General features: G+C 44.6%; 1 protein-coding gene across 1 annotated transcript in view; it reads left to right on the top strand.

The window, feature by feature from the left end:
- The window catches only part of WASHC4 (WASH complex subunit 4), a 975,954-nt gene that overhangs the window by 209,976 nt on the left and 738,474 nt on the right, over window positions 1-27,504 (top strand). Inside the window, exons 11-13 of the mRNA XM_086919270.1 lie at window positions 1,485-1,608; window positions 2,130-2,257; window positions 12,802-12,962. Of these exons, the coding sequence (XP_086775396.1) occupies window positions 1,485-1,608; window positions 2,130-2,257; window positions 12,802-12,962 (413 nt within the window). The remainder of the gene's footprint in view (window positions 1-1,484; window positions 1,609-2,129; window positions 2,258-12,801; window positions 12,963-27,504) is intronic.

Raw genomic sequence — 27,504 nt, forward strand, 5'->3', positions numbered from 1 at the left:
TGTGATAGAGAATATCTAAACAGTTTTCTCCTTGCTAATAAATGTATGCTCTGTGATCCATCTTAACCCGTTTGCTGCTTCTGTCGGCCAACGGCCGTCGCAAGCACTACCTGGCTAGTGCTGTGCACATCCGTTGGCCGACATGCCCCGCCCACTCTTTCAAACTGCCGCACCACAACGGAATTCGCACCGCGGTTAAGAAAATCTATTTATAGGCTTGCTATTTCCTGCCTTTTCTACATTTTAGCATAACGATTAGAAGTAGCAATAGAGTATTTAAGATGCTAGGAACATGCTAACAGTGTTAGGACTGTTCATACTGTATCCATTGGCCATATTATTTTGTGTGGTGTGGTTACTGTTCATATTTTATGCACTAGACTTGGATTTTAGTAAGTAAACAGTTTAAGATTTTACCCGGTGTTTCTGAGTTCTCTTTTGAGTGGGCTATTCATTAAGAAAGACAGTTTCCACTGTCTCTAAACTCATCTAGAAGGACTAATCATGACCAGAAAATACCACCCATGCAGTTTGTTTAGTGGGTTGTGTATGGGTCATAGTCAAACTGGATTTCTAATTTATGTTGTTGCACTGAACTAAGTCCTTGCGCTAGGGACTAGAAATCTGACCCTTGCGGCTCTGGGAGACATCCCCAACCCCACCAGATCATGTCGCCAGGAACAGTACACTTGTTCAGCAAATGCAAACAGACTACAAGGTGATGTTAAAATGGTACTGAAAGCTGGATAACTTGATATTCGTGTTTCGTGCCACCTTCAGGGATTCTTGGAGGGAGTAACCGAGAACTTGGTTCTGCATTACATATCTGGTAGCCATTTTCGAAACATCTGACATTCTAAAAAGAAGTTCTGTCCGCAGTCAAACTAACTGGGGATTGCATATCCCTAAAGCTAGAGCTTGTTGGCCCTAGGCCTGATGTCTGGGTCATGGTGGAGAAACTGACACAGATTAAAGGAAGTGGATTAAGGGACTAGGCACCAGAAGAAGCAGAAGGGGCCCTCAATGGATAGATATCATTGAAATTATGGGGCAGGTATTGAGAGCAAAGACGGTGCCAAATTATTGAATGTTTGGCAGCTTCTTCTAAGGACACATGGGACTGGCTTGCCATTTAAGACTCTGCTCTGAGACTATTTGATTTAGATGAAAAGGGTGCACATTAGTATAGCAATAATTATTATATGCTAATTCCTTATAAATTCCATGTATGCTCAGTCCTTTTTTGGGGGGGGGGGGGTCGAATAAGCTGTGTCTGCAGCAGCAGATGAGGCAAGTGGTGGGTGGATTTGAGAAAGGGTCGCAAGTGACTGGGAAATGTATGAATCCTCTTGACAAACCAAGGTAAGCTTGAACTGATGCCCAAACAGTTTTGTTTACATTCTTTCTATAATAGAAATGGTAATGTCTTCTAAGCATTCTTGGAATTCTGTAATTAAGATGTTAATTTTACTCTTGTGTTCCAGGGGTGTATAGAGCAGCAGTTTGATTCCAGTAATGGTGGAGTATCAGTGTCCAAAAATGGGCCTTTTGCTGAAGAATTTGCGCACACTATCCGTACAATTTTTGGCAACGTTGAAGTAAAACTTGGTAAATGCCTTTCTGTTCTTTTATCTGAAAACTTTCTGGATTGAGAAGTATTTCTTATATGAACCCCTATTACTTTATCTGCCCTTTTTTCCAAACTTCTCACTTTTGTTGTCTAATGCACCATTATCAATAATGGATATATTTTTTTTGCTTATTTAAATTCATACTGATTTGTACTAGTTTACGTCCGTTAGTAATTGGGAGAGGATGTAGCCTAATGGCTAGGGCAGTCGATCAAAAATCTAGGGAACTGGGTTCGAGTCTCGGCAATGATGCTCAACATCCTGTGATTCTGGGCAAATCACTTACTCTCCCCGTGCCTAACAAAAATTAATGTGTCCTTGAGTAGCGCAACTGGTGCTCATGTGAAGCGCTCTATACCTGATACATTCGGGTCAAGTTTGCGCTATATGAAACTATAGGGAATTGTAGTTTGCATTGTAATGTTGTGAGGTACTTTTGGAGGTCCATGCCTGTTCTGAAAAATTATATTTTCTTTTCTTTTTAATTTGTTTTCCAAGGTGAGCCTTCTGAAATTGACCAGAGAGAAAGGTATGTGGGGCTCTGCGGCCTCTACGTGCTGCACTTTTATATCTTTCGTACAGTGGATAAGAAATTTTACAAGTCCCTTCTGGATGGCTGCAAGAAGGTGAGGCTTTCTTTCAGCTGTTCTGCAATCTTTCATCAGTGCCTCTTTTGGTTCTTTTTTCTACTTTATATTGCTCTGACTAGAGTTTATCAATTCAGAAATTGAGAGCGCCAGTGTATGCATAAGTTGCTGTTATTTGTTAGCCATAACCAAATTATTCCAATAAGACATTCTCTTTCAAATAATCAGTAGTTGCATTTGCCTAAGATATCCTTGTGTTATATTTTTAGATTTAGTAAAGCACCAAAATTCCTCTGGCTGTCTTCATGACCATTACTCAAAGAGGTTATGAATTGTTCCAGATGAACCACTTTAGAGACTTGGAGTGAAAATAGGGTATTTTTTTCACTTCTCTAACTTTGCAGCACCCATTTAGTAGTTGGTTGGTCACTGGGTGATAAAAGACAAACAAACAAAAAAATCTTTGGTCTCTTAACCTCTGTAGTAAAGGGGACCTTTGACTTGACACAGCATAGGTCTTATGTGGATTTATAAAGTGTAAGTTTTGCTGTTGGATGAAAATGGACACTCAAGCCCAATGTGTGGAATTGAGTCTTTTCATCTTTGGCAGAGTGTGGCAAAAAGCCACATGCAAAGTGTGTTAATGGTGCTAAATAATGCTACTGAATTGGTGTCTTGTTTAGTTTTTTCATCTGGGCTTGAGGGAGCCTAGTTGATTCTTCCTTTAACCCATTTGTCAAAAGTGAAAAGATCAAATGTCGATTTTTGGGACATATTCATTCCATTATTTTGACTAAAGCAGGAGCTGCTCATAACTTTGGATCAAAAGTATGACAATCTGTGGACCAATAGAAAGCTGAGAACCTTTCACAGAGGTCACACAGATCTAATTTGTTTGTAAACAAGAGTCCTGACTTAGGCCTGGTTAAGACTACGGCAGTCCATTAGAAAGCTGTAGTCGCGGTGCCATATTACAACCTTGGCTGTTGGACCACCACAGGACCGCTGCAACTGCAGGGGATCCGTAATTCAGCAGCGGTTGCTCAGCGGTCAGAGGCTGCAATATGCTAGTAGTGCTGCTGCGGCACCGCCAACCATATAATGAGTTGCCTCACTGCCATCCTTTTCTTTATTCGTTACAACCCCTTTGATGAATTGGGCTAATCATAGTACTCCGATATTCAGTTTGGTGACTCTACATGACTCTTCATCTTTCTGGTTTTTAATAAATCCATAGTACATGTCACTTTAAGAAATTGTCTGGCTAAGTACTCCAGATGCCATAGGTTTAATAACTTTACAAATAATTAGAGCACGGACCTCATGTATCCATCACTGTTAGACCATTCCATGTAAAAAGTACAGATTTGAAATGAATCATAAGGACTAAAAACACCACCAAGAGGCATAAAATTCCTCCGCGATTATGATAACTGAAAACTGGTTCGGGAGCTACTGTAAGCTGTTACCTGTATAGCAGTTCCCATCGGCATTTCATGTACTTTAGCTGTTAAATGAGGGGAGGAGTTTTTTTTTTTCTTTATTGCATTTTATCAACGAACTAGCTGCCATACGAATACATAGTTGGAACCATACTGGACAGTGGTTATGAACAATCAGAAAAGCAGCATTAAACAAAATAACCATGAAGAAAACCAACATAAATCAACTAAATCAACCATATAGGGGTGTGTATCCAAAGAAAGGAAAAAGAGAAAGGGCATGAATAGAATGGAAGCGAGTGTTTGCCCAAAAAAATTGAGGGGATAGTAAGAGGGGCAGGTAAGACAAATTCACATATATAGAATCCATAGTAGTTGAGACAGTGTTATGGCATTAGTATATCCTAAGAGATGGTCGCTACATGCTGTCATGTGACATTATCCATAATCCCTCCTCATCGCTGCTCAAGGGGTCACTAGGGTAACCGGGGCTGGACATCCTCAGTCCGTCACCACTGGATGGAGCAATAGATAGGAGCGATAGGATTGCCATATATTTTTGGGTCTGGCGGAGCGGGCATCTGTGTTGCATAGGTTTCACTGGTCGTATCACAGTAAATTAAGTCTCTCATCCAGGCCTTAATTGCTGGGGCCATGGGAGTGCCCCAGTTCCTGGACACCTGGCTCTTTACGAGGAGTAGGGCAATAGCAGTGAAGCGTTGTATTGAAGCATTCAGAGGTTAGACATATCCCAATAGTGCAAGCAACATGGAAGGGGCCAAGTTGGTTTTGGTCATCGATGTAAGATGCCGGAAAATGTCTCCCCAATTCTCCTGGACCAGCAGACAGTTCCATGTTAAGTGTATGAAATTGGCGTTTTCAGCTGCGAATCTGCGACAGTTGTGGAATCTAGAAAGGTCCATCTTGACAAGGAATGCTGGTGTGAAGTAAGCCCTATGTAGATATTTAAAGTGGAGACATTTGTAACTGTGGTTATTAGAGATGAACCGGGTCTGCTCACAGTGAAATGTCCAAATTTTGTCAGTTCAGGGTTGGCCCAAACCCCTTTCCCATGCAACACGAGTCCTCCCCCTCACGTGGAGTCGGAGTGTCTGAGCTAATTGGTACAGATGGGAAGCTAGATGTGAGCTGTTAGTTGATGTAATGACGAGTGGGGAAAAACTCCTTGGTTCTGTAGTTGAGGAGCCCAGCGCAGCTTGTATGGAAACCTTTGTTCTATGCTAAATTAATCTATCCATCGTGGGGACACTGTGTGTCCCTCTGCAAGATTCAATACGTATCGTAATTCGGTATCCCGAAAAAGATCCCCTATAGTTTGTAATCCACACCGGGATCGTGTCTGCTTAGTCAAGTTTCCCATAGTTGGGGGGAATCCATGGGTTGCTGCGCAGATGTAAGTGCAAAGAATAAAGGTATTCAGCATGCACATATCGATCGTTTTTTCCCAAGCCCACGATGTGGTATGCAGCATCTGTATTTCAGAGGGCGACCCTGGGAGTCCGCGCGGAAGAATTGTCGAGAGAGAGCCTGGGTGAACCTGCGAAAATTCAGGTTTCAGGTACTGCTACCTAGTGTATGGATGATATCAGAAGTATGCATAGTGTGCCTGTGCAATTAAGTAGGACAAGACCAGGCAATAATCAGTCCGTAAAAAACCCTAAACTGACTACCTCCTGAAGGAGCGGAGGAAGGTTGGTGCTAGGCTCTCGAGCAAAGAGCTAAACATCATCTGCGTAAAGCAAGGCCGGTAGTGGGCCACGATGAAACCGGAGTCCCCGCTGCAGATGTCGCTCCTGAAGATGACGCACCATAGCAATAATAAATAGTAGGGGTAAAAGCGGACATTCCTGCCTGGTGCCCAGCAATAATCAGAATTGGTCTGTGAGTCTGCCATTCACCTGAAGCCTGGCCCCACCGGGTTTTTGTACAAGAGATGTACAAAATTACGGAATCCACGGGGGAAGCCCAACTTACCCAGTGTGGCATAAAGAAAAGGCCATTCTTGAGAATCAAACACCTTCTCGGCATCTAATAATATTGCTGCAGCAGGGAGGGTTGGCTCGATTTGATTAACTACCGCAAACACCGTACGGAAATTGACAGATGTAGACCAGTTCGGGACAAAACCAGTTTGAAGAGGGGATATAGTCTGGTTTACCAAAAGAGAAATGCGGGTTGCAAGTATTTTAGCTATGATTGTATAGTCCTGATTAGGCAGCAGTAAGGGCCTATAGGAAGCTCACCTATCGGGTGGTTTGTCCAGTTTGAGAAGCAGGGAGATGACAGCCTAACCCATTGTGAGAGGTAGTGCCCAGGACACCAGACCCTCCGTGTATACTTCAAGAAGATGGAGAACTAACAATGTTTTGAAAGTTTTATAAAATATGCCAGTAAGACCATCCGTGCCCAGGGCAATGGATCCATTTAGATTGTCTATAGCTTGTGTCACCTCGTTCGCAGTTATACGTGCAGCTAGGAAATGGCAGTGGCCCCCCTCTATCCATACCATTGCAACCTCCGCCAGATAGTGGGCAAGTGCGGTATCAGCCAGTAGGAAACAGGTGATGTATGAGCGAGGAGAGGAAGGCAGAAGAGTTGTGTGAGTTTAAGGGTGAGTGTAGTGCTGTTATCTAGTTGCAATTGCATAATAAAGCGAGAATGATGGCTAGGGCGGAGAAGCTCAGCCAGTGTCCGATCAGGCAGCTCTACTTTCCTATATATTCTAGTGCGTGTGTAATTGCCCAAGTAATTTGCCAGCAGCAAGTTCCTGAAATTCAGCAAGTATTTTGGCCTTTGGTGGAGAGAGGAGGGTTGGGCGCCCCTCAGGCACCGTGCATCGAGCTCCTAGAGTGCTTTCGCTCTAGTATCAAGTTCACGGCGGATAGAGCGAAGAACACCAAACTGTTTGGCCAGGCATATTCCCTGTTTATAACCCTTAAAAGCTTCACACACAGATGTGTAGCAGGGCACTGAGCTGGAAATATTCAATTATAGCTTCTCTGACCTAGTTATTAAACACACTGTAAAGCTGAGCTTCTGCTAGAAAATGCCAGGATCAGAAAGGTTGCACAATATTGGGATTGTGAGGGACAGGAGTACTGGTGAGTGTTCCGATAAGGTTCGAGGAAGGTAGTCCACAGAGAGTGTATGGAGGAGAAGATCTGGGGATAAGTACCAATGGTCTATACGTGACCATGTGGCGCTGAATAAAAAGAAAAACCTCTGTCAGTGGAGTGCTGATGGCGCCAGGCGTCTGTCAATAAGTGGGCCTGCAGCATAGCCTGGAGTGCTTTCGCGGAATGTGGTTTGGTAATATGGTCTGGTCCCATAGCGTCCAGGGTTGGTTGCAGTGCTAGTTTAAAGTCTTATCCTATCACTATAGAGTCAATGTGGAGATTAGAACTGTGTGCAGAGATGTTCGTAAAAAAAATCAGGTACATCTGTATTAGGGGCATATATATTGATCAGTAGTGTTTGTTTCGCCCCATGGCTTCCGGCAACCAAGAGAGATCTCCTTCAGCCTCTCTAACCACCTAATGCACTTTAAATGAGATTGTCTTGTGGATCAGAATACAAACCCCTCTAGAATAGGTGCTGTAACTAGCAAAAAATCGATTATTTCCTCAATTAGAGGCAAATCAGTTATCGGAGGTGGGGGCATAATAGGTTTCTTGCAGGAAGGCAACTTGCACTGCATCTCGAGTAAGATAAGTTAAGACCTGCCTTCCTTTTCGGGGGTTTGATAGTCCCCTCACATTCCGGGACATGTATTTTAGCTCTAACACCTCAGGACTCCCACCTGGCCGTGTCATCACTGGCATATCGAAACAGACAAAGAAGCTTCATCATATAAATTTGCATATAGCTGATCAGCGATATGTTTAACACCCTGTATATAACAACTATACATATCAACACATAGAAAAACAACCCCTAACCCCCACCCCCTCCCACATCGGATAACCACCCAACCAGTGTCCGGTGAATCCCATCTTTCCCAACAAGAAGAGAAGGAGATCTCCTTGAGGGAAGGCAACACTCAGTGGACACCTCTACAGAACCAATGTTTACTGTTACAATAGAATAAGTGCAGCCAGCATGTAGAATGATTAGCATACAGAAGGAGTCATTTTTTTTGGTTTATTAAAGCAGTCATTAAAGGGGTTAAATCAGAATACCAGTTTGCAGGACTTTCAACCCCTTAAATCCGCAGGGGGTTTTCTTGAATGGCGGTGGATTACTTCCCGGAGGAGTAGTTCGAGGTCGGATTGTGATGTTTACAAAGGTCTGCAGCCTCGTAGGGCGGGTCGAAGATATGGGTCTTCCCGTCGAGTTGAAAGCGCAGGTGAGCCGGATAGAGCATATCATGTTATGTTAACGTAATTTGTTATGCGCACAGCTGCTCCAGCTAAGGAGCGTCCCGGCGCAGTGACAAGGCAGGACATAACATAACAGGAACATAATGGAAAGAGATTAAGGATAACTAAAATTAAAACAAAAAAGTTTTGATGGCTTTCCGAAAGGGCGTGAGGTCCACCATCAGGCGGATTTCAACCGGAAGAGAGTTCCAGATGGTAGCAGCTTTAACGCTGAAAGAGCGTCCTCCGGTACGGCAAAGCCTAAATCTAGGAACCACAGCAAGGGCCTGACCTTGAGAGCGAAGTGTACGCGTGGGTACGTAAAAGGACAGGAAATTGGACATAATCTGGGGGCCTATACCTTTCAGAATTTTAAAGGTCAAACAGAGAACCTTAAAATGAATTTCCTTCCTCACTGGAAGCCAGTGCAGGGAGCGAAGGACGCTGGACACGGAACAGAATCTGGGCAGGCCAACAATCGCTCTGGCCGCAGCATTTTGTACCCGTTGTAAAGGGCGATTTCTGCCTGATTAGCTCCAACCAGGAGAGAGCTGGCATAGTCCAGGTGGGAGATGACAGTAGCCTGGATTACCAGCTGCCTGGTTGGAGCGTCAAAGTATTTGAGGACAGGTCTTAGACCTCTCAACAGGCCAAAACAGCATGCAGCTGTCTTCTTAGTGTGGCCAACGAAGGTAAGGCCGGCATCCAACCAGACTCCCAGGTTTTTCAGTTCAGTCACCGGGGTCGGAGTTGGTCCCAGTTCCGACGGCCACCATTGGTCACCCCACAGTTCTGCTCTCCTCCCGACAATCATAACCTCTGTCTTGGTGGCATTGAGCTGGAGACAGTTCCCCGTCAACCAGCTGGCCACCGCCTTCAGTCCGTTATGAAACCTGGGGGCATCTTGCTCCGCATCCCCGCTGAGAGTAACCGCCAGCTGTGTGTCGTCGGCATATGAGACCAAAGTTAGGCCCCACTGCCTAGCGACCTCAGCCAGCGGTCTCACGTATAGATTGAATAACGTGGGACTCAGCGAGGATCCCTGCGGAACCCCCATGGCCAGTGGCTGTAAATTGGACTTAAAAGGAGGAATGGCCACACAGAAGGAACGATTGTCTAGGAAGGAGCGAAACCACTGCAAAGCCCGTCCCCCCAACGCCGATGTCCTCGAGCCGGTGCAAAAGGATGTTGTGGGAGACCGTGTCAAAGGCGGCGCTGAGATCTAATAGTATCAGCGCCGCCGTCTGACCAGCATCCAACACCGCTCGTAGATGTTCTACCATCACAAGAAGGGCAGTCTCCGTGCTGTGCCCAGCACGGAAGCCATTTTGTGTGGGGTCAAGGGCATTGGTCCGGGCGAGATGTTCTGACAGGGCCAGATTAACATGGGCCTCCGTTATCTTCGCCGGCCAGGGTAGCAGTGAAATGGGGCGGTAGGTTTCAGGCTTCGATGGATCCAAGGTGGGCTTTTTGATGATTGGGGACACCATCGCCTGCTTCCATTTAGCTGGAACCACGCCCGAATCCAATGAGAGGTTGACTAAGGAACATACAGCCGAACGTCCCATAAAGGCCTGATCTCTAAAAAGAGCAGGCCTTACTGGATCCAAAGGAGAGCCAGATTTAACCTGCAAAGCAAGTTTGTCAAACCCCTCAGGAAGAAGTGGGGGAAATGAAAGCAGGGTAAGATGGCATGGTGGCCCATTAGAGACTCCCTGGTCAGCCCCTGTATTGTGGAAAGCCCGGTAAATAGCCTGGACCTTTCCCAAAAAGTAAGAGGCGAGAGACTCACAATGGGAGCTGGATCCCACAGCCACTGAGGAAGTCCGCTTCGCCAGAAGATCTTTCACGGCCTTAAAGATGGTCTTTGATGGGTTTGAGCTATTACGGATTTCGGCAGCATAAAATGCCGCGCGGGCTCGGCAAACGGCCCTATGGTAGATCTTAACGGAAGCAACATATGCAGCTTTTAAATCAGCCTCATAAGTCTTCCGCCATGCTCTTTCCGCCCGCCTACAGGTTCCCTTCAAGGCACGTAAGACACTGTCATACCAGGGGCTCGAATCTCTAGTACTGATTTTACTCGATACGATAGGAATCATATCATAACATACGTTTGCCACTCGCAGGAGTCGTTTTGCAATGGGATTCTTAACCAAGGGGGTGAAGTTGAGAAACATGGAGAGTGACATGCCCTGATATTGGAGGTCTCCCTTCTCCCTTCTCCCTGTCCATGCGCAGGCCAGTGTCACGATCATGGTAATTCAGGAGACTGGCTATAAGCAGTCATGTTGGAGCGCCGGGGGCCGATCGAGGAGCAAGCGCCCGATGAGCCCTCTCAATTGCAAATGTTGAAAAGGCCTTCCTGCCAAAGATTTCCAATAGGAGCCGCTCTACATAGGCCGCTATGGGGACCCCGCCTATACGAATATTATTACGACGAGACCTGGCCTCTAAGTCCTCAGCCTTAATTGATGTCGTCTTCAGGATCTGTTCAACGCGCTCAAGGCGCTTAACCCTGTCTGTCGTCTGGTTGTCCTCTATCTCTAGAAATGAGATGTTCAGAAGCATCAATGCGGGCCTCATGTTGGTCCATCTGCCTTTCCAGATCATCCAGGCGGGTGTCCAATGTGTTGAATCTCGCATCTATGGCCTTGAAACTGGTTAGCAGCTCCCCCATGATGGCGGCGGCGCTGTCAACGGAAGAGAAACCGGCCCCAAGAGTGTCTGGTGGGCCCAGGGGCTCTCCGCGTCAGGTGCCCTCACTTTCCACCCGTCTGGAAGTTTTAGCTACGTCAAAGGATAGCTTCCGCTTTTTGGGGTCTCCGTGACCCATGGTGCACTGGATTTTGGGAATTAGCAGTGGTGTCTCTGAGGTGCGAGGAGCGACCCGCTGGTATGTTGGTGATGGTCATCGCAAATGAGGGCCAGCAGTGCCGCTCTAACCTCTCATCAAGGGAGTGCCTCTCTATACCATCAGGGGCAGGGATAAACCAGCTGCAGCCAACACAGAAATAGCCTAATCGTCAACCCCCCACTCAGGACAAGACACTGCAGTAACCGCAGGTGCGGTTACTGCGGTGTCTTCCCAGTCCGCCGCAGTACCTCGTATGGGTACTGTCCAATTCCCGTGATCTTATCGCTGATATGGCATTGGGGGACTGTTCGACATCCGCTGTATCCAGTGGTCTTCTGGGTCAGGGGCTCGGCTCCATGCGTGAGCTATATGCCTGAATCAGGCCAGCTTCAGTGTAGCCCCCCAGCGCAATGCAGAGAAGCATGGGGAAGGCTCGCGGGGGAAGGAGACAGAGTCACCAACCACAGGCCGATCATGCGAAGTCAGGCGTGGCAACGGGAGAGTCTCCCTGGCCGCCGCACTTTTATCTCCCTCCTCCGTCCGTGTCTTGATTTCCAGTGCAGCTGCTCTGCTCACCCCGCCCTCCGGCTGTCCTGCAACGCCCTGTCGTAGCTGGGCCTCTGAGGGCCGCGTCAGGCCACCGCCAGCAAGAGGCAGCGCATCGTAAGTGGTGAGATCTCCACTGCTGACCCCAGATTATTCACTGGGTTCTCCAGTGACCGCGGGAGGACCCCGTGCTGGCTAAAGTGCCATAGAAGCGGAGCATGGCTGCATTTACTGTGCGCGACCCTGTAGCGTCACAGACGAGCAGCTATCTTGGTGCCAGACCTGACCACGCCCAACAAATGAGGAGGAGGTTAGCATCTGGAATCTAAGCAGTTGACTGACACCCCATGCAGCTCCCAGGATATCAGTATTGTCTCTAGTCACTTAAGATCAGCAGCTCTTGGCCAAAAAGGTTCCATTGTATCCAAGTATGCCCCTTAATTTCATATTTAAATTTGAAAGATTAACATGGGGGGGTTAAGGTTTTTTCAGGTTCTCAAACTGATTTATTATAAATGATTTGTCATATGATAGTAATTTACCTTATTTGTTTCAAAAAGGAAGAATGATTTTAAGTAGTACAATATGACTTGGGCCTCCATTATAATTATTGCAGTAATGACAGAGTGGTAATACCACACCTGAAATTACTGAAACAGTGGGGATTGATAGTTCCAGGGTGCAGAATTATTGGTGCATTAAGTGTAAACTCATAAACACCACCAGTGGATACTGAGTAACATGTGTAACATGGCGTTACCACACTGATATCCACATGTTCCATCATTTTATTTTTTGTGTGTACCAGTTCATTCAGGTTTAACCTGGAAAGCTTTCCTTAAAAACACCTGTGTTAATAACCATTAGCTGTGATACAGACGTGGGTGAAAACTCTGCCCAATCAGTATTCCAGTACCTCTAACCACTTGCAACGAGGGCCACATTTTTTTGGCGTTGGGCAATGTATCCGGCAATAATAGATGAAAAATGTATGAACGAAGTTTTTGAAGTGCGACCAACTGCAATATTAACAATGGGCTCTGTCTTATAATGTGCTATAAAAATTATGGGTTTACTAAATGGATGGAACACAAGCAGTATGCTTTATTGGCTACCAATCAGTGTTGTTTTTCTGTAATCTGCGGTATTCACTAGGTATAAAACACTTTGTGACTTGTGACTTTTCTGAGCATCACCAAGTATGCGTTTGATTCCTGGATACCTGTAGCATCTGCAGATTGCTACGTTTTCAAAGTTGTTGCTCAGATTTATATTTTTGATCATTAAAGTATGCCAGTGTATGCAGACAGTTCAGATAAAGTTTGATTGAGTGATCACTGTCCTTTACACTCGCTGCAGGTACCTGCCATCACGTTAACAGCTAACGTGATTTGGTTTGCGGACCACTTTCTGATGCAGAAGATGCCAGATGCTGCAAAACTTTTGGACAGGAAAAGCTTCCAGGCAGTTAAAGCACATAGGGAGAGTTTTTTGCAGCAGAAGTCTCAGTCACTCACCAAGTAAGTTTTTTTTAGTTTATTTAAATCTGATGTACGACTTTGTAACTTAATGTTATCAAGATTTTTCATTCTTAATAACTGTTAAAATACAAAATGTTTTTCACCATTCAGTCAACGTCCTATGTGTAGCCTTTTAATGTAAGAAGTAGAATCATATCAAAAGCAGAATCATTCAACAAGCAATAACAAAAGTGATGGGGCCTCGTTTTTGAGGAGTGCATGGTCATATGATAAAGGCTGGTCTACTTATGCACTGTTACCATGCATAAAGGCACTTATGCAGAAACATCATCATGCAGTTTAAGGTCGCCCTCTGTATGCACCCTTAAATTGCATGATGGTGGTACTGTATCAGTATAAATGTCCCATTGCCTGGTAATATACATATCACACCAGTTGGCAGTTTAGAATAAAATGTCCCCTTCTGAATTATCAACATTTCTACCTACAAAAAAATAACTAGTTTCATATCCAAACATGGAGAATTATCATCTATTGCCTGTCGTGGTTTCTAGAGCTCTGTGTCTGTCTCTCTTGGGGAAGACACGCACTAGGATTGTAATGATATGTTCGAGGCATATGAGCTGCAGATCACACACTTTGCATTAGATGGCCATCTGGTGTTGGGCTCGGAGGGTTGCACCTTGTTGTTGTCTTGGAAAAAGTCTTTGTAGTCAGGAGATAGGTGACTCCTCCCTTGGACGATAGTGTGCATGGGCATCGACTCCATCCTTAGATTGTTATTTTCCGCCATTGGGTTCGGATGCAACTTTTGTGCACCGGTTCGAAACTTTGTTTTCAAACTTTTTCAATGTGCACAACTTCTCTAACTCTTGGAATTCTCTTCAGACTTCAACGCTACCTTCATCGGTTCGGTTCCAGTTGTCGACGCGGGCCGCTGGTCCTATCGACGCCATTGGGGCCTACGGCTCATGGAAAGGACGCCATTCAAAAAATGGCCCCAGTGTGGAGCAAAGTTCCCACACAGTGACCATCATAAGGTCTGTAATCTGTGCCTCTCTCCAGAATACGACCAATCCAGCTGCCAAGCCTGCGCCTCTTTTCGAACGAAAAAGACTATCTGAGATCGTCGGGCTCGATGACACATCGTGGTGCAGAGATCAGCTCCGGAACCAGTGGACATCTTCGACGAAGGCCCAGATGTCCCGGAAGAAGCTACCGAAGATCTGGAAATTGTGTCAGAGGCAGAAGACTCGGACGACCCCATCACTTCTGGTCAACGAGTGAGTACTACTGCCCCTGCCCCAACCCCACCACCAAAACAAAAGGCACTGGTCAAGACTTCCCCTGTTGGCCCCAGTCGTGACCGAAAGCACACTTCAGAAGCCCCGCCTCTGGGCCTGGCTCCAAAGAAGAAATACAAGCCTTCCAGTAGCTCGGGACGAGCAAACCGCATGTAATAGTCCTACCGGCACTTTCGGCACCAAAGCCAAAAGAACACTCTGCTCCGAAATTGGTTCCGATTTCTTCCGCGCCAAAAGACAAATCAGCCCAGAACACCTCCAGGCCTATGGATGAAACAGCTTCGAACACTTCCAAGCCTAAAGATCACGCTTCAGCGCCGAAACCCAAGCCTTCGGAGCCGAAAAACAAGCCAAAGGATTCTACCACCCCTCCTAAGGCCAAAGACCACAAAACTCAACCCCGCTGCGAACCGAAAAAATAAGCGCCAAAGTGGTTATCGAGGAAGAGGAACTTTTTCATCCGAATCAAGTCGATTCCAAACAGAAAAAGATCTACATTAATCCCAAAACAGGACATGTCACAGTTGTGCCTTCCAACAACAGGGACTCAGGCACTCCAGTGCCTGTCAACCAGAAGGATCAACAAGAAGGACTGTGCAACTTCACCTATGCCTGCTTCATCTCCTGTCTTTCCTTCCAATCCCCTTCCTTTCCCTAAACCAGTTACACCACCTCAACCTGTAACTTCTCCACCACATACACCACCACAAGATGAAGATGACGATGATGATGATGATGACTGAAGGTTGGCGGGACACCCTTATGACCCGTTCACAGATCCAGACGATATACCACAGGACGATTGGGATTTTAACGACCCAATAGATCCAATCAACCTCCCAGGCCCACAGCCATACCCAACAAAACCATCTCCCCAGACAACAATATTGGTTTTGGGCAAATCATTACTAGGGCTGCTGCTTTTCACGGTACACTCAGACACACAAGAGGAGGATTTCCTATCAGATACATTTGAACAGTCTCAAAAATCTGTATAGATATTACTAATGATTAAACATGCCCCTGACATGTTCAAAGATCCTGTATGAGCCAGGATTGTAAATCCTAGAATCGATAAGAAATGTAGACCTGCCCTTGACGACACTGCCAATATAAAAGTTCAGCTGCTTTTGGATTCACTAGTAGTTTCCAACGCTTGGAAGCGCGCCAATTCACAAACCTCAGGGGATGCACCACCCCCGATAAAGAATCCAAATTAGAAGAGGCATCTGGCAAAAGGGTAGCTGCGCAGGCTGCCAATCACTGGCGCATAGCCAACACTCAAGCACTGCTGGCTACATATGATAGGGCACACTATGACCAGCTGGAGACCCTATTACAGCATTTACCGGACGAATACAAAACTCAAGCAAATGACCTAATTCAAGAAGGAAAATTAATAACAAATGCCTCAATTAAATGCGCCCTTGATGCAGCAGACACTCTCACAGGAAATATCTAAGGTTCGTAGAGGACGGACAGCACTATCAGTTCAAAGTCCTTCCATTCGGAGTCACCACCGCACCCAGAGTGTTTACCAAATGCCTAGCAGTGGTAGTAGCACACCTAAGAAGACAAAAAAATCATGTCTTCCCATATCTGGACGACTGGCTAATAAAAGCCAAGTCATTCAACAAGTGTGTTCAACACACACATCAAACCGTACAAACACCGCACAACTTGGGTTTCAAAATCAAGTACACCAAGTTGCATCTCCAGCCCTCTCATGTACATCAATATCTAGGGGCCACAATAAACACTTCCACAGCTCTTGCGTATCCCAGTCCAGGCAGGATAGCCAGTATACAAGCTCTCATTACCAAATTTCAAACACAACACTCTCTTCCAGCCAGAGTGTTCATGCAACTAATAGGCATGATGGCATCTTGCATATTTATTGTACCTTATGCAAGACTTCATATGCTTCCCTTACAGGAATGTCTAGCACATCAGTGGAATCAGGCTCAAGGACAACTTACAGATCTGGTGTTGGTGGACAGCCACGCACACCGCTCTCTGCAATGGTGGAACACAACAAACGTATCCAAGGGGCGACCATTCCTCGAGCCAGTTCCACAGATAGTTCTAACAGACGCATCACTCACAGGATGCGGAGTCCATCTCCTCAATCACACCACTCAAGGCAAATGGACCACTCAACACAAAGTGCTCCATATCAAACATCTGGAACTACTAGCAATATTCCTAGCACTGAAATCATTCCAACTCTATGTACAAAACAAGGCTGCCCTCATCCGGACTGACATACAAAAACAAGGAGGCACACATTCTCTGCAGCTGTCCCAGCTCGCACAGAGCATTTGGAGGTGGGCCATTCCACAAAACATTTACCTGGTTGCAGAACATCTTCCTTGAGTCCACAATCATATTGCAGATCTGTTAAGTTGACAGACACAACCGATTCACAAATGGGAACTACATCCACAAGTAGTTCTACCATTTTTCTAAATATGGGGCCAACCAGACATAGATCTGTTTGCCACACACGGAAACGCAAAACACCCAACCTTCGCCGGCAGGTTTGCTCACCGGCTGTCCAAGGGCAATGCGATATGAATGAACTGGTCAGGCAGATTCGCGTACTCTTATCCGCCACTCCCACTGATTCCACTAGTGGTACGCAAGCTCCGACAACAGTCTCTAAAATTGATCCTAGTGGCTCCCACATGGGCACGTCAACCTTGGTTCACCACACTGTTGGAACTCTCACTAGTCCCACACCAAAAACTATGCCTCTCCCCATCACTACTAACGCAGAACCATGGAGAGATAAGGCACCCCAATCAAACTCGGCTGAATCTGGCAATCTGGCAATCTGGCAATCTGGCTTCTGAAGTCTTGAGTTCAGTTACCTTAACCTTCCACCGGACTGTATGAACATCATTATCGAAGCCAAGTGCCTTACCACCAGAGCTTGCTATGCAGCAAAATGGAAGAGATTTGCCATTTACTGCACTAAAAATCATATCAATCCACTGGATGCGTCCATCCAGAACATTATTTGCTACTTACTACATTTGCAAAGATGTAATTTAGCATACTCATCCATACGTCTACATCTAGCAGTACTTGCCGCTTACTTACAAAACAGACAAAACGTTTCACTTTTTAGAGTCCCAGCAATTGAAGCCTTTATTGAGGGGCTTAAAAAAATCATTCCTCCTAGATTACTACCCTCTTTGGTGTGGAATCTCAACATTGTACTTACTAGACTCATGGGACCCCCATTTGAACCTTTACATAAATCTGAACTTCAGTTCCTCATATGGAAAGTAGCTTTCCTTATCGCAATCACCTCTCTTAGAAGAGTAAGTGAGATCCAGGCTTTAACCAAAGAAGAACCCTTCTTACAAATACATCGTAACAAGGTAGTTCTCAGAACAAATCCAAAATTCCTTCCTAAAGTCATCTCTGCTTTTCATCTTAACCAATCTGTAGAGTTACCAGTGTTTTTTCAAAACCAGGACTCAGTAGCACAGAGAGCTCTTCACACTCTAGACATCAAAAGAGCTCTACTTTATTGCATTGCAGGACTAAATACTTTCGAAAAACAAAACAATTGTTTGTAGCTTTCTCCCCACTGCATAAAGGTAATCCCATCTCTAAAGCTGGGATTGCAAGGTGGATTGTTAAATGTGTACAAATATGATACCAAAAAGCCAAACGCACATTGACAATACCCCCTGGGCGCATTCAACACGCAAACTAGGGGCTTCTATGGCATTCTTAAGGAACTTTCCCCTACAAGACATTTGTAAGGCAGCAACATTGTCCACAACATACACCCTCACTAAACACTATTGTGTTGACGCGCAGGCCAAGCAACAGGCTTCTGTAGGCCAAGCTGTTCTTAAAACACTTTTTCAAACTACAGCAAGCGATACAGGTGACCACCGTTAGGGGAGATACTGCTGTACAGTCTATGCAAAGTGTGTGACCTGCAGCTGATATGCCTCAAATGGAAAATGCTACTTACCAGTATGCATCTGGTCTTGCCATGTGGAGCTGCAGATCCACACACGCCCCCCACCTCCCTGGGACCTGTATCTGTTCCAATACTAGCTTACTTAGATATACTCGCATGGACACCTTTTTCTTTTCTACTAACTCCATCATTTCCCATCATGGCGAAAACCAATCTAAGGATGGAGTCGATGCCCATGCGCAGTATCGTCCAAGGGAGGAGTCCCCTATCTCGTGACTACAAAGACTTCTTCCAAGACAACAACAAGGTGCAACCATCCGAGCCCAACACCAGGTGGCGATCTAATGCAAAGTGTGTGTATCTGCAGCGTTACATGCCAAGAACAGATGCATACTGGTAAGTAGCATTTTACTTCCTTACATTGCCCTGCTCTCTGCATGACATGGTGACCCTGGCCTGGGACCTTCCAGCACCAAGAGCAGGCAAATGAGCACTTGTCCTAATCTGGGACATTTATGCACAGGTGCCAGTTAGCAGAAAGCCAATGAGACAATCCATAGCTGTGCACCCAAAAGCATTATCCTCCGTAGTATCAATGCAATCCAAGAACCAATGTGTGCCAGAAGTGGCCCTTTGTAGACCAAAATCCCACGCTGGAATGTGGGTGGGTATTTGCTATCCTTGGGGTTGGACCATGAATCATAAAAACCAACAAGACATATCTCAAGACATACTTCAGAGAGTGTTTTACAAAATGTATTATTCAAATAAGATAAAATGCAACAAATCAACTGACCACATTAGGATACACGTGTCTGATATCATTATATGTTTACCTGTGCAATGAATTACATGTATGTTAGTTCTTTACTATATTACAACAAACATAGACACAAAAATACTTATACAGAAATTAAAATATTCGCACCAACCTATACGTGAAAAAGCACATTATTTCATAAGTATGTCGTACAAATTGTGTTTTTCCAACATCAAGAATGAGCTTTTGCTTATTTTTTTAACAAACACAATGAAAAAGAAAATATCCACCATGTTATAAATCGTCCATCTAAGTACCAGTCCGTTTTTATGTGCCTCTCTGGTGAACTATCCTTGTCTTTGATAGTTCTTGTGTTGGCAAAATCCTTGCTTAAACCAAAGGAAAGGGGAGGTCTTAATTCGCGGACATGGCTGTAGAGATGCTGTATTCAATTGGCCTCCTACTGGGCACAGAAAACTGACCCAGTTGCCCTCCTTAGGGGGTTGTTGACGTGTTTTGACTCTTAACCCCTTCGAGGCTGATGACGAGCTGGGCTCGTCATGGTGTAGCCTCCTCAAACACTGATGACGAGCCCAGCTCGTCATGAACAATGGGTTTTTTAAAAAGTCAGCATAGCAGCAGAATAAGAGCAGCGCGCATGTGGTTAATGATTCCAGGGTCTCCACAGGACAGGGCTGGTAATATGTATCTAAGCAGCCCTTCACAAAGTCATAACTAAGTACAGCACGTGCTCACAGGCTCCTTTCTCCATATCACAAATCAGGGAATCTTCTTTGTAGGTTTGAGCCGCGGGCCAGCAGGTTCCCTATCAGGTTGATTTGACATACCCACATGATCTCCAGCTTTTTTCAAACAAATGAGGCTGTTGTGAAGCGGTGCCTTCCAGGAATGTGACTTCCACAGTGGACCAGTAATCCGCTGGCCAGTGGCTCAAATCATACCGGATCGGGACCATGCTGGCCCACAGCTCAAATCTATAAAGAAGATTCCCTTAAGGGGTAACTAGGGCCAGTTGTATGTGTCTAGTGTGAGGCACATTGAATACAGCATATCTACCGCAAGGCCTTCACATTAGGATCTCTCCTCCCCAAGCAAGGAATGAACCATCAGAACTACCATAAATACCATTAAATGAAGGTGTACACTGGAGGGTCACAGAAAAAACAACAACTGACTGGTACCTAGATAGACTATTTATAAAATAATGAACTTTTACCCATTAATAGGGTGTTCCAAAAACTAAGCAAACACTTGTTCTTAGTGATTGAAAAACACTTTTTGCATGACTCGCATATGAAATAATTTGCTTTTTTCACGTATGTATTATTATGGCGGTTTTGATTCTGTATAAGTATTTATTTGTCTGTTTTAAATGTTATTGTTATTCTATAGGGTAAAAAAACAACATATACGTAATTCTTTGCCCAGGAATCATATCGGTGAATTGTGTCCTAATGTGGTCAATTGATTTGTTGCTTTAGATCTTGAATTTTTTAAACTATTTTTAGACATATTGTGACATTGTTCACCAATTGGTCCATTTAAGCTTACCATTGCCTTTCTTAGCAATTATATATGTTGCGGATAGAAAGGTTGTGAGAATAACAGGCCGACTGCTAGTAAAAGACATAGGATCAGCAAATCCTTTTTTCGCAAACTCGGACCATAGTCTGAATGAAATTTCATACAATACAAAACAATTTGCAGAGCGCACCGCTGCCTCCGAAGATTTGTCCTGGCGCTAGCAGCATAGATCCAAGGAAAGAAGTTAGACTGCAGAGTTAAAAAGAAGAGTTTTCAAATTTTTTCTAAAAATCGCTTCTAAAGAAGCAAACCGTAGGTTAATTTGAAGGACATTCCAGAGCCCAGCAGTAAGAAAATTGAATATTTTTCCTCCTCTTCTTGCTTTTCTCACCCGAGGAGTCTAGCTTTCGACTGCTGCATCTCAAAGATTGGGAGTAGGCCTTAATTCTCTTTCTTAAATATGTATGCTCTCTAAGGTGCATAGCTCTAAAGCCAAGGTGAGCACCTTAAATTGGACTCGCTTAACAATAGGCAGCCAGTGAAGATGTCGAAGATGGGACTTTGATGATAAGAAACTGGAATTTTCAACATCAGTCTGGCAGCTCCATTTAGCAAAAATCAGTAGACGACTCAGTACGTAAGTAGGTAAGCACAGACAAAGACTATTCACGTAGTCCAGTTTGGACATCACTAAAGAGTGAACAGTGGTCTTATGCGTGACCTTTGGCACAAGATGTAGCATTCTTCTTATTGATTTTAGAGTGCCAAAGCAACTGGCCGATACAGTTTTCACTTGGGAAGCAAAGGAAAGAGCAGAGTCAAAAATTATCCCAAGGTTCCTGGCAGTTGATGCAGGAGAGTGAGGAGCACCAATCTCATGAGTCAGGGTGGCACATAGTACCAAAAAGGAGGACCTCTTTTTTGTCAGAGTTAAGCCTGAGGAAAGTAACAAGAGTAGTTTCTGTGTCAAGCTTTACTGCTGTCAGAATGCACACACCTTGACATCATTCACTGAGATGAGCAAATGTCATATGCATATGCCATGGCTTATGGTGAAACAGCCAAAACTCCTCATTGCAGCCAATATGCCTGCTTCCCTCAGAAAAATCCAGAGGCAACCTTGAGAAAATGAATTCTGGGAGATATGGAATGCTAGTTATGCTGCTCCAAGGTTTTTGGTCCACTGAACCAATCCATAGACTTTATTTACAGGTAGCCTGTGGTCGCAGTTGTGAGCCTAGACTTGTACCTTTCCACCCCTAGCATTGTCTTTGCGACACCTGCCCTCCGAGATACCAATATCAGTGCCACGAACACAGGGGCTATGGGCTCCGTCCTCCTTGTTTTCTGCCCATTTTTTATTACCCTGGTAGTGAATAATTTTTGATTATTCACCATTGTGGTAATAAGAAATGGGGCACCAGGAGTTGGACCGAGACTTTCACTGCCAGCCTGCTGAGGTAAATAAAAATGCTATTAAATGTCTGTTGTGTGCATACTTGTGGGAGAGAGTGCATAAAGGAGAGATGGAGAGTCGGTACATTAGAGAATGTCTATGGCTAAGCCTTTGTGAGTGAATATGAGTGAGTGAGTGAGTGACATACTGAGTGAGAATGAATAACATTGATTATCATTGAATATGATTAATTCAGAGGGTGAAAATGAGTGAGTAAGTAAAAGTGACTGCAAGTGAGAGAGTAGATCACTCTAATGAACAAGTAATGGATGTGAGAATTGTTGGGGAGTGTGAGTGTGAATAAGTGTCAGTGAAAATGAATGAGTTGACGTGAATGAGAATGTGAGGGAGTGAGAAAGTATGATAGAATAAGAGTGAATGTGAGTGTCAATTAATGAGTGAGAATGATCGCATAATAATTGGGGACAGAATGCGTGAGTGCAAGTGTGAGAAAATGAGTGAGTCAGAATATGAATGCGTGAGACTGCAAATAAATAAGAATTAGTGAGGGAGAGAGATTGAGTGCATATATACATGAGTGAGAATACCTATGAGTGAGTCAAGGTAACTGAGCATGCATGAAAGTGTGGTGCTCTGCTTGCAAATTTGCCATTGTCCCTGGCATTCTGAGGGTATTTCTTAGCTTATGCAGGCAACAATGACAAACTGCTGGAGCTGGCTCACTGAAGGCAGTTGTTAGCAAGGCAGGCACATGTGACAAAACCAAAATACTTGCACTAATAGAGTGGGGGTAATTTTTGTAATAGGCACCTATCTTAAAATACTGACATACTAGATGTAATTCTTGGCACACAGGGCATCTTTGGAAAATGCTGTTGCTGGAAAAGTTTAGGACGTTTTTAGTATGGGGCACATATACCCAAATGGGCTTTCTAGTTGACAATGAATTGTCTTGCAAGGCCCAAATCAATAAAGTCACTGACGCATGTTTTGGCAAACTGCGTATGATCAGAAAAATCTTCCCATTTCTCCCTATGGATTCTCGGGGGACGATCATTCATGCCCTGATTACCTCCCACCTGGATTATTCTAACAGCTTATATGTGGGAGCACCAGCATATCTTAGCAATTGGCTGCAGATTGTGCAGAACACGGCTGCTAGGCTGATAGTAACATCCCCTATCGCCATTCAATAACTCAGCATCTGCGGAAACTCCACTGGCTCCCGGTTCCCTCCTGCATCCAGGTTAAAGCCCTGGTCTTGTCTTTAGGAGCTCTGAATGGCAGACCAGTCTATCTTAGACAGAGGCTGAAGCTGGTGCACTCATCCCGAGCACTTAGATCTAAACACCTACGCCTTTTGCTCCCCCCGTTTCCAACGCTCTAGAAAAGGGGGTAGAGCTTTTGCGGTGGTCACGGCCAAGCTCTGGAACAGTCTACCACTAAGTCTCCGTCTTACCGAATCTGAATCCGTGTTCAGGTGCAGCTGTTTTCCAACCACTAGCCTATAAGTGTTTTTGCTGTTCAGCTGTCTACAGCGCCGGGCCACCCCCGTCGGGGGTAGCCACGTTCTTAACAAATTCCAATATTAATAAATAATAATTACTTAAAATTAAAACCAGTTACCTGGCATTCGGCGTCCCAGGGCTGCCCTCCTCCTCCTCCTCTTCCTCACCGTCTGGGTAATTCTTTGAAAAAACTGCGCATGTGCACCCGCACTTGCGCATTTCTTGCAGGTGCAGTTTTAGCAAAGAATTACCCAGACGAAGAGGAGGAGGGCAGCCTGGGGACACCACATGGCAAGTACATGGTTTTAATTTAATTTTAAGTAATGTTGAATTAATTGTTAATGTAGGGGGTGGACGTGGGGCTGGCCAACTCCGCTTCGGAGTTTGCGGAGATTACCTTCTCTGCGGAACGCTGAGGAGGCAAATCCCTGCACTCTCAGTGGGCATAGCGGAGGTCTCCGCCCAGGGTTATTCAAATGGGCACGCAGATCACTGGATCAAGGAACGGAATCTGGTAACAACCCAGTGCCCTTAATAGCCAGAGTTCTAAACTTAAGATTGATGATAATTAAAAAGAATTATCTTTAAAGTTTAATCAGCAAGTAAATACAATGAAGCCAATTACCGAAAGTTTAAGACAACGCTCACATGTGTGGTACAGCAGGTTACCAGAAAGATAAAAGAATATAATAAACAAGAGACATAAATGAGGGGGGAAATTAGCAAAACAGCACAGTAGGCGTCAAACAGCAGTACAGGGGAGTGACCAATTTAACATATGGCAAGAAAACAAATGTTTAATCTGTTATTTCATCCTCTGTAGAATTTTCAGTAGACAATAGATAGTTTCGAAATAACTTTGGGCCTGGATGTAGCTGGCTGCTGGGAGGCATACAATTCGGAATTAGTATCACAGTAGGACAAGTGCTTCAGTCAGGCCACCATTATGGGGGGTGGGAGCTGTGAGCACTCCAATGAAGCAAAATTTGTTACTTAGCTAGAAGGAAAGCACTAGCAGTAAAGCGACTTAGCCCCAATGGTAATGGCTTAACATACCCCAATAAAGCCACCAAGGGGGCAGCAGAAAGTGGACCTTCTACCATAAGAGTAAGAGTGGAATAAATGTCCTTCCAAAAGGATACTATCACCCCTCAGATCCATGCCAAGTGTAGGAAATCAGCATGGTCTGCTTGATATTTCGGGCACACCGGTGGGATCTAAAGGGGTCAAATGTTGTCTTTGTTTCAGGGGTAGTATAGGCATTGTAGAAATATTTATAATGTAATAGTTTATGCCTGTGGTTGCCCGTTTAGTCTGCATACAGCAGTACTACCAAATCTTATCCTAAATTGGGATACCTAGGTCACGTTCCCATGCAGCCCTAGCTCTCCACTCGGCAGGCTTTAATTGTAAGGAAGTGTGATATTATTTAGAAACAAGATGACTAATATCTGGGGATGGGATCATTAACATGAGTGCTAAGAAATCTATAAGTTCAGTTGGGTAGGCAGGTAACACAGCTCGTAATGTACTGTGTGAACGATAGAATGTAAATCTGTCCATTGTAGTCAATTGTTCCGGCCCGCGAACCACCAGCAAGTCGTGTGCTCAAAGAGTACGCTGTAACAGTTGCTCAACCGTGAGTGTTTTGAAGTGGTATATGCGGAGAATAAAGAGTATCCCCACCAAGATAGCAAAGGAGTTTAAATCATGCCCAACGTGTAGTGCCATGCATCTGTATTGTATTTGAGTCGCACAGTAGACTTGAAGCAAGATGGTGGAAAGTGGGAGTTGCAATAGTTGTGCCCATGTTGTATTTCTATCTAGGACCCTAATTCGATATTCCCGATTCATGCCCTTGTGCGGTTATAATTAATAATATCCTTATAAAGGCATAAAAATCATATCCATATTCAGTAATAGCCCATGCAGTCCAAAGCACAGCACGGCTACTCCCATCGACTCCTAGAAAGCACAACGCGTTCTTTAAACAAACCAAGCCTCCAGCAGCCCGGGAAATTCCCCCTGCTTTTATTTTGATTTGAACAAGAACTCCTGGAGTCCAGAAAGAACTGTTAGTTCTTAGTGACATCTTATGTCCAACCTTACGTAAAACCCGGCACCTTTCAGGTATAAAATACCAATAGTTGCCTTAAGCAAACACACGTTGGTTTGGAGCAGAGCAGCTATCTACTTGCCCGAGAGCCCAGCTGATGCGAGAGCCCACGGAAGCCGCCCCTCCCCTTTGACGCGATGGAGAAGCTACTTTTTCTCACGCCGAGAAAATCCAACTCCGGTGTTCCTGAGTCACCCTTGCGGGTTGCTGGGAGATCGAGTCCTGAAGAGAGATACCAGACCTCCTACATTCTATTACCAAGGTACCGAGCTGACTAAACCCTTAAAGAGAATTCTTGATTCAGATCCTTGGCAAAAAACAATCTTAACCAACTTCACTTAAACAACTACTTACTCACTCCTTCCCAAGTTTTAGGCTTAGGACAGGTACATCGGGGTAGGCGTAGTTAGAAGCACCAGTTGAGTAAGTTGGTCAATGGTTTTATGTATGTATATATATTTTATCTATTTTAAAGTATCATATGGCTAAGAAACCATATCTATGCTTTTACTGTATTATTTCATAATACTACTTTTACTGTACGCACTTTAACTTCATAATAAGTATTGCAATTGTGGCAATTCATTTTACTTGCATGAGAAAGAAGACTGCTCAATAAAATAACACCCTTTATTGAAAAACGCCCGTCTCTCTATTTCTCTGCACTCTGGTGAAACTAAGTATGCACGATTGACAGAGTGAAATAGCTGCCTATTGTTTTCACACGACTCTAGAGATATACTCTATTCTGAGGGAGCAAAGTTGTTATGTTTGTATGGTTGTCAGAAGCTAATCCCTTCTTGTCTAAATCCGGAGACATTCGAGAAAGTTTCTAGTGACCTCCGAGGTAGCTGGCGAAACTAATTAAGTCTAATATAGTCAGTAGAGACCTAGTCGACCTCAGTCCTACGTCTACACTGCTGTTTATATTATTCCAATGCGCAGAGCCTATTGGGAATATAGAAACTACACTACACCCTCTCAGGTTTAAGAAAGGGCAACCTGGTAATACCAATAAAAAGCATAATGTGCTTGGTCTACGTAAAAATAAAGTTAGATGTCAGGGACTCCAAATCCATCTCGTTCATAAGGGAGTGTGAGGACATCCAACGGATGCGAGGCGGGGAACTGAACCATATAAGCTGAATGAGTAACCTGCACTGGGAGGTGAGAAAACTACAGGTGAGGGCAATGGAAGTATTTAAAAAAAGATAGAGAAAGCGAGACAACATAACCATTTTAATGATTGCTTAGTGCCCGCCATGCCCAACGGAAGCCTAATCCATCGCTCCACTTGTGTTGCAAGTTTTTCCAGGGCAGGTCCATAGTTGTAACAGATCATTTCTGAATGTTCCCTGTGTATATGAATGCCTTATTATCTGACAGAGTCTGTGCAACTTTTTAGTCGGAATTCAAGGTCGCAAGGCACAGTGGCATCCATAAGTGGGAATAATTTGGATTTACTTCAGTTGATATGCATACCAGAGAAAACACGGAATTGCTGTACCTTGCAGACAAGTGGGGGGAAATTGACTGCAGGGTCACAAACGAACAACATTGTGGTCTGCATAAAGGCAAGCTTCCAATGTCCCATGTGGGAATCTACGGCCCTTACAATGATGTTTTTCCTGTAAATGACAGACTTAAGGGTCTAAGGCAATTAAAAACTAAAGGGGGAGAAAGAGGGCAGCCCTGTCTGGTACCATGCGTCAAGGGGAGCGGCTCTGTGAGTGTACCATTTAAGTGTAACTGGGCTAAAGGATCTTTGTATCACATGCGAATCAGATTGCGGAAGCCGTTGGGCATGCCTAGTTGTTTGGACAAAAGACCTTTCAAGTGAGTTGAATGCCTTTCTGGTGTGTAATAGTGCAACTGCTGATGGGGGAAATTTGATTTATCACTGCATATTAAGTGTTAGGGTTAGTTGAAGTGAAATGGTGTGGTACAAAACCAGATTGCATGGGGGAAATTGTGATCCATTAATA

This window comes from Lissotriton vulgaris, chromosome 1_1 (assembly GCF_964263255.1).
Source record: "Lissotriton vulgaris chromosome 1_1, aLisVul1.2, whole genome shotgun sequence".
NCBI classification, from domain to species: Eukaryota; Metazoa; Chordata; class Amphibia; order Caudata; family Salamandridae; genus Lissotriton; species Lissotriton vulgaris.